General features: G+C 35.3%; 1 protein-coding gene across 1 annotated transcript; it reads left to right on the top strand.

Moving 5' to 3' along the window:
• Positions 1 to 6116: 6116 nt before the first annotated feature.
• LOC145073260 (autophagy-related protein 18a-like) lies at positions 6117 to 8219 on the top strand. The gene is made up of 4 exons (XM_079019814.1): positions 6117 to 7153; positions 7347 to 7572; positions 7664 to 7790; positions 7890 to 8219. Exons 1-4 carry the CDS (start codon positions 6155 to 6157, stop codon positions 7978 to 7980), a joined length of 1443 nt encoding a protein of 480 aa, XP_078875940.1. The 5' UTR covers positions 6117 to 6154; the 3' UTR covers positions 7981 to 8219.
• The last annotated feature ends 500 nt before the right edge of the window (positions 8220 to 8719 follow it).

Genomic DNA, 8719 nt, shown 5'->3' with positions numbered 1-8719 from the left:
AAAATTGAGAAACATTGGTTTAACTTTTGAGTTTGGGAAAATGACCTTTGAGGGTAATAAAGTATTCGTCTTGTATTCATTAGGTCCCTTATCTTGTTTTTGTCTTTATTATACCATTGAACTTATAATCCCTGTTCACCAAAACCACCGCGACCGGTTATCTCCTGTTTTACCGGTTACCACATTTAATTAGAGATGACATGTCTTATTACGTGGAATTGTCTTATTACGTGGAATTAGAACACATTTAATTACGTTTCTCTTTCACCCTGACAGTTAGGCTTCGTTTTAATTGAGGGAAGAAAAAGTTCAATCGAAGCATACGGTTTGGAAATTGAAGAGAACTGGTGAATGCGAGTGTTATAGTGAAGAAGATGGCCTCCGATTCCAAACAAAGTAAGTATTTAACAGTTTATATACATTATAATGGTTTATTCGCACGAAAACCATTAGTGTACTTGAACGCTGTTGTTGTTTCAATCTGTGATGTCGATTTTGGTGCAATGGATTTCAAAGACTTTAACTTGTTCATTGCAAAGTTGATTGAAGGCAGTTGTGATAATGTATATTATTGCACTAGAAATGAACCATTGGCAGAGGGTATTAGGAGAATTAGGAATGATGCTGACTACTTTGAGTTTATTGAAACGGGTTATAGTGATGAAGCCGGTCTAAGAATGAATGTGTATATAGACCACGAAAATGAACCTGTACTTGATTGGGCTGATATGGAAGTAATGGAAGATGATGAAGGGCATTATTCTGAGGAAGACCTGGATGATGATATAGATTCACAACTTTCTGATGATGTTCCATATGAGCATGAAGCAGATGATTACATTCCTTCTCTTGACAAGACTATTGGTGATGAATTCTTACATCGGGTGTCAGGTATGTGTAAGGATATAGATGATGAGGCTGAAACTGATGAGGTTGAAACCAAGAATGGAGATGACAAACCAGTGTACCCTATCCATAATGAGAACCTGAAATGGGACAAAATGGTGCCAATTCTAGGTATGAGATTCTCTAACCCCATGGAATTGAAAATTTGTTTGACTAACTATGCAGTGAAGAATGGGTACAACCTTTATTTTGAAAAAAATGATAGTCAGAGGTTATTAGTGAGATGTTGTAAAGAGAACAAGAACCCCTCTTGTCCTTTTAGACTGTGGGCTTCCTGGATGAGCAGTGAAAGGTCTTTTCCAAATTAAGTCATTAGTTGATGAACATAACTGTTCAAGAGTCTTCAAACTTGGTTCCATTGTAACATATAAATGGATTGGAATGCATTTTAAGAATCAACTTGTGAAGAACCCTAAAATGAGCATAAGGAAAATGAAGGCCAAAGTGAGTACAAAGTTTAACTTGATTGTTAGTGTCACTTAATGTAGAAATGCTAGGAGATATGCTTTGGATGAGATAGAGGGTAGTTTGATAGAACATTATGGTAAAGTATGGAGTTATGGAGAAGAAATAATGAGGACAAATCCTGGTTCAACAGTAAAGATAGATGTGAATGTCATGCCTGATTCCACAACCTACTTTTCTAAAATGTATGTTTGTTTTAAGGGTGTGAAGGATGGTTGGATTGCAGCATGTAGGAGGGTAATAGGGGTAGATGGTTGTTTTTTAAAGGGTATATGTAGAGGCCAACTGTTAGCAGCTATGGGTAGGGATGCAAACAACCACATCTTCCCTATTGCATGGGCTGTGGTGGAAGTTGAAAATAAGGAAACATGGAAGTGGTTTCTTGACCTCCTTCTGGATGACATTGAAATGGGAATTGGTCATGGATTGACCCTCATATCAGACCAACACAAGGTATATTTCTGTTTTGTTTTGTTTAAGTTGAATGTTTTTGTTATGTCATCTATTTCATGCTTTCTTTCAGGGATTAATAGAGGCTGTCAAAGAAAGGGTTCCAGCAGCAGAGCATAGACAATGTGCTAGGCACATCTATGCTAACTTCAAGAAAAGATTCAAAGGTGAACAATATAGGAAGTTGTTTTGGGCAGCAGCTGCTAGTACTACTCAACCAAAATTTGAGGCAGAAATGAATTCCATAAAAAAAATTGACCCTTTGGCTTATGAACACCTCATGGAAAGGGACCCTAAAAGTTGGTGCAGGGCATTCTTTGAAGTGGACAGGGCTTGTGATGCTTATGAGAATGGCATATCAGAAAGTTTCAACTCTATTATTGATCTTGCTAGGAAAAGGCCACTCATCACCATGTTGGAAGAGATAAGGATTTATGCAATGGAGAGGATGTATAAAATGTTGCAAGAGGGACAAAGTTGGGGGAATTTAAAAATATGTCCATCTATAAGGTTTAAGATATCAAAGCTAAAGAAACAACAAAGGTATGATATAACTTCTATTATATTAATATTATATGTCTCATATATAAGATTAATAGAACTTCTTATTTTTTTGGGCAGATTTTGGGGTGTTATACCATCTGGGATACAACAATATGAAGTTAGGATTGGAAATGATGGATATGTTGTGGACCTTAACAACAACACATGTGGATGTAGATCTTGGCAAGTATCAGGTATCCCATGTGTGCATGCAGTGGCAGCCATTTCATACCTTAACAGGAATGCAGAGGATTATGTTGCACCATGGTTCCATACAGCCATTTCATTAGCTACATATTTGTATAGCAGGTAAAGTGGAACCAGTTCAAGTGGATCCAGTTCAAGCAGATCCAGTGGATCCAGTTCAAGTACCAGCTCCACAGGTTGATCTAGTTCAAGCAGATCCAGTGGATCCAGTTTAAGTACCAGCTCCACAGGTTGATCCAGTTCAAGCAGATCCAGTAGATCCAATTCAAGTACCAGCTCCACATGTTGAACCAGTTCAAGAAGATCCAGTGGATCCACTTCAAGTACCAGCTCCACATGTTGAACCAGTTCAAGCAGATCCAATGGATCCAGTTGATGTACCAGCTCCTCCAGTGGATCCAGTTCAAGTAGATGATCCACATCCAGATGTTGATGTCCCTGCTCAACCAGTTGCAACTAGACAGAGGATACGAAAATACTCAGAAAGAATTACCAAGATAGGGTTGAGAAGGAAGGTTTTGAAGAAAGAAGGAAGCACTGGACACAACCCAATGGTGTTGGAATGATTTTATTTGGAAAGACAAACTTTTAGTCTTATAAATATGTAATTGGGAAAAATTTAAGAATCATGGCACATGGCACATCTTTTGACATATTAGGACAACTGTGGGCACAGCTTTTGTAATAGTGCACATGCTGATGGAATATTACAACTTTGTCTTTTATCTATATGCTTTGGTGTACGGTTATTTGCATATAGATTGTTTAATCTTATATTATCTATCATAAATCAAGTAAATTTAGTATTACTACATTAAGCAAAGTTTGGTGTTGTTGTTGTTGTTAATCTGGACCATATTACCCTTGGATCACATCACCACATTGACAATTGATTACTGCCAAATTTAATATGGACCATTTTACCCTTGGATCACATCAAGACATTAACAATTGATTAATGCAAAGATTTAGTCTTAATACATTAAGAAATGTTTGATGTATCCAATGTGGTTAATCTGGACCATTTTACCCTTGGATCACATCAACACAATAACAATTGACTGCCAAATTTAATCGGGACCATTTTACCCTTGGATCACATCAACACAATAACAATTCACTGCCAAATTTAATCTGGACCATTTTACCCATGCATCATGTCCAATTCATTAACCTTTTAAACAAATTAATACTTTTTGGAAAGCACTCAAAACATCAAACTATCATTAATCAAAAAGATTTAGTCATAATACATCAAACAAATTACAACATTAAGGATTACATTTAGTCTTTGAATACAACTAAACTAAGGGTTAAATTAAGGGCTAAACTACTTCTTAAACACAAACAACAGAAACAACACAATCATCACAACTTTATGAGTAAATAGCTTCCATTTGAGTTTTTCAAACTCTTGTCTAACAACCAAATTTTCTTGTTCCATCTTCATCTTACATATGCTGATCTCGTTTTCCAATATAGAAACTTTGAGGGTTAAATTGCACGGTTCTTTTTTGTCCTTCCCAGAATTGACTTCATTTTCAGGGGTTTCAGGCTCCAACCATTCCCAGAACTTGCATTTTGGTCCTTCATTCTTGAAAAAAGTAACAAATTGGTTAAAGAAAGAAGATTAAACGAAAAGTAAAAAACAATTGCTTTACCATGGAGTTTGGGCACAATCTGAATTTTTTTCCTGGATTGTCTTTAGTTCGTGAAGTTCGTACACGAGATGGCAACCCATAGTAACAAGGGTTTTCAGGTTGAAATTCAACATTTCGTTTGGAAGAAATAGAAGAAGAAGAAGAAGACATGTCGATCTAGGGCAAGAATGGGCAAGAACGATGCAGTACTGTAACTTTGCAATTAATAAGCCCAGTTTATGGCACATAATGCCACGTAATATCCACATAAGTAGTAACCTACAACAACCGGTATCAAGGGTTTTGGTGAACAGGGATTATAAGTTCAATGGTATAATAAAGACAAAAAAAAGATAAGGGACCTAATGAATACAAGACGAATACTTTATTACCCTCAAAGGTCATTTTCCCTTTGAGTTTTTCAATTGTTGACCAGATTAGATTTCACAGCATAAAATATTATACATGATGCTTTAAGGGGTGTTTTGACTAAATTTGCATAATAAGTAGTATATATATATATATATATATATATATATATATATATATATATATATATATATATATATATATATATATATATATATATATATACGTTGCTAATTTTAATATACATAAAAAAAAAAATCAGACCCGCTAAATAACTTGGTCTTGTACAACCGCACACGATGTACACGCCTAGGGCCAAACCATGAGATCACACATTGTGTATCATTAGTGTGCAATTAATTCATGTATCCTCTCTTGAACAGAGGTATTATCTTGTTTTAATAATCTATCCATTAAGAAATTTTGAGAAACACAATTATATGTATGTCATATCCCACTCAGTTTTGATTCACACTCACATGTAAATGTACTGAATCACATATACTCTTAAATAAATTGTAAATATAACCTTAAATAGACTAAAATTTGACATATTTCAAATGTTTTTAGATAACTTTGAAAACTTCTAACCACCTTTTTTAAGAAAAAAATGCAGTTCGAAATTTGGAGAAAACCAGTTTTTGGAGTAACTTTATGTAGTTATTTGATTTTGAAATTTTAAGTGAGTTTGAAAAGTCATGAACAAAGTTCGAAAATTCTGAAAAAAAAACTATTTTCTTATAGTTGCTTTATATCATAAAAAAGATTTAAAAATAAGAGTCCATTTCAAGAAACCATATTTTCGCAGTGTTTTGAACTTACACATCAACATCCAAAAATTTTATTCTCAAATCACCTTTTTGAAAGAAATCAAATTTTGAAAATTGAAAATTTTAAAATTCATGATATATATATATATATACCGACATTTTCGTAAAATATAGTTATTATCATTTTTTTTTAACATTGCATAAGTAGTTATTATTTGAGAATCTTATTTTATGTCAATTCCATTTTTTTTAAAGCAAGATATACGAGGGAGCATAAAGACAAGGTACAAGTCACAAATGAAGCAGGAAGATTGGTATTGGATTGCGTGGGTGGGAGTCAAGCCAAAGCATCTGACTTCTTTTTCGTGTTACGTGTACCCCAATTAGCGAATACTGCTAGTTTACGGAAATTTTCTTTGCCCCCTTTAGTGTTTTTAATTCACCCTTTACCCCCTATACTTCATCATTATTCATTTCAACTCCAAAACTACGATGTGAAAGTCAAAAGAATCATTAGGTTAAGTGTACTTTGCTATTTTCTTTACCCTAAATTAAAGTACGTCGCTATTTTTATTTAGAATTTTATTTTGATACTAAACGAGTAACAAAACAAAATTATTACTATTGTATTAACTCAAAGTATGAGCTAAAATGACAAACGAGAAGTGCAGGGAGCAAAGTTGTAAATCTGTAAATGTACAGTGTACCAAATCGTAAGATTAGCTCAGATATAAAATATTTACAAATACAAAATTTTGGATGTGGATAAAGTCTTCGTAAATCTGCAAGCTCCGATAATCAACCATGGCAACCGTTTCGTCTTTTTCCTCTCCCTCATGGCCAAACCCTAGCCCTAATCATCACTCAGACGATCACTCCTCTGTAGTCCCCACCGTCGATGGAAGCGAAGATTTCTCGTCACTGCTACCACCAATCAAAACAAACCCTACTCAACAACAGCAAAGTCAGTACAATCACGAAGAGGGCGATGATAATGTTAGGGATTGGCTTAACCAGTTTCTTCCGGATAATGAAGTAGGTATACACGATGTAAACGGATCTTCTCAAGATCCGGATCGGGTTCCGGTTCATGACAGTACCCTAATTCCACAACCTCACATGGAGGATCCAGATTTCCATGAACATGCTTCTCCTCCTCCTCCTTCAGCTCTTTCGCTTCTTCACGTATCCTTTAATCAAGATGACGGTTGTTTTGCTTCTGGTATCAATCATGGATTTAGAATCTACAACTGTGATCCTTTCCGCGAGATTTTTCGTCGAGATTTCGAGAACGGAGGCGGGATTGCGATAGTGGAGATGCTATTTCGTTGCAATATACTTGCGTTAGTCGGTGGTGGTCCGGAACCACAGTATCCTCCCAATAAGGTTATGATCTGGGACGATCATAAGAGCCGATGCATTGGTGAGCTGTCTTTTAGATCTGAAGTTCGTGGAGTTCGGCTAAGACGAGACCGAATCATCGTGGTTTTGGAACAGAAGATATTGGTATACAATTTCTCGGATTTGAAGTTGTTGCATCAAATTGAGACGTTTACGAATCCAAAAGGGCTTTGTGAGGTTTCCCAGGGGTCGAGTAATTTTGTGCTTGTTTGTCCAGGTCTGCAGAAGGGGCAAGTTAGGGTTGAACATTATGCTTCGAAAAAAACAAAGTTTATTCTAGCTCACGATTCACGGATTGCATGCTTCACTCTGGCACAGGATGGGCATATGATTGCTACAGCCAGCACCAAAGGAACTCTAATTCGAATTTTCGATACACATGATGGGACACTGTTGCAGGAGGTACGCCAATGAACTATTCCAGATACCTTTTGAATATAATGTTCACAGTTTCTGTGTGGATTCACAGATATAAATACCATAGTTGGTTATCTACAGTCTACACAATATGTGGATGATTAAGTTTATAATTTCATTCTTGTATTATAGTAGTACTACTAAAAGCAAGTGGTGATTGATGATATGCATTATGCAGGTAAGAAGGGGTGCAGATAGAGCAGAAATATATAGCCTAGCGTTTTCATCTACAATCCAATGGCTGGCAGTTTCTAGTGACAAAGGCACCGTTCATGTGTTTAGCCTGAAGCCCAGCCAAGGCATAATAGACAAAGGCAAGGCTATTACTGAATCATCCGACCAGAATCACAATAACAATACTACCCCTGTTTCTTCGTCAAGCTCGTCTCTCTCCTTCATTAAAGGTAGAGTGAGTTTATTCAGTAAGGAAATTATGAAACAAGGTTTTTTTTGGGGCCCTTACAAATATGAAATAAAGACAAATGTATATTTCAGGAGTGTTGCCTAAGTACTTCAGCTCAGAGTGGTCGGTAGCCCAGTTCCGGTTGGTTGAAGGTTGTCAGTACATTGTTGCATTTGGGCACCAAAAGAATACAGTGGTTATTATTGGCATGGATGGAAGGTGAATAATCAACCAAATTTTATTTTTTTAGGATGATGAATATTAGTATTTATTTGTTTTGTGGATGGATATGAATATTATTTATTCTTTGGTGTGCAGTTTTTATAGATGCAAATTTGATCCTACAACTGGTGGGGAGATGACACAACTGGAATATCATAACTTTGTGAAGCCTGAAAACTCTTTTTAAAACCAAAGACAAAGAGGAGAGGAGAGGAGAGGAGAATGTGTAATGCTGAATGTTGTGTGTTTGTGGTATAAAACGGTAAAATTATCATATGTTGGATCACATATGGGTAAATAAATTTTGTAAATATGTAGGCAAGGCAACGATTGCTAACTTGTAAAATGTGGATAGTAGTACTTATATAACTTATAAGTGGTGTTCAAGGTTGTTCTCAAGTCATTCAACCTTACAGTATTTGTTCATTTAATGTGGTAAACTTGTTTATCCTTTTTTTTTTTAATTTAAATAACTAAACATGAATTAATAAGGGTGGTGAATTGTTAATGGTTAAATTCTGAATAGGAGTTAAAAAGATCTTGTAGTTTTTTACATCAACACTTTACATATTAAGGAGTGTACATTGAACCGAACACCATGGTGTCCTGATTTGGCAGGAACCATACCCTATGTGTAGTTTGGGGTGCAGTTTGGTCCCGCACCGAGATGATTGACATGGTGATTTGGTTGATGAATCAAAAGAAGATTTGGATATATTCGTTGATGATTCAGATGACATGATGATTGAGACAAAGATTCAAAGTGTTATAAGTGTTATGTAATGTTTATTGTTTAACTAATGAGATATTTTTGTGTTTTTATTAATCATTTTTTAATTAATTATATTTATTTTTAAAATTATAGTTTTTAATATTAAAATATTTTTACTCTGGAAAAATTAAAGATGACTATTTATTGGGTTTTA

Source organism: Lactuca serriola, chromosome 9, assembly GCF_051521515.1.
Source record: "Lactuca serriola cultivar US96UC23 chromosome 9, Lser_US96UC23_V15, whole genome shotgun sequence".
NCBI lineage: Eukaryota > Viridiplantae > Streptophyta > Magnoliopsida > Asterales > Asteraceae > Lactuca > Lactuca serriola.
The sequence above is the reverse complement of the archived record's forward strand: the minus strand, read 5'-3'. Positions and strand labels throughout refer to the sequence as shown.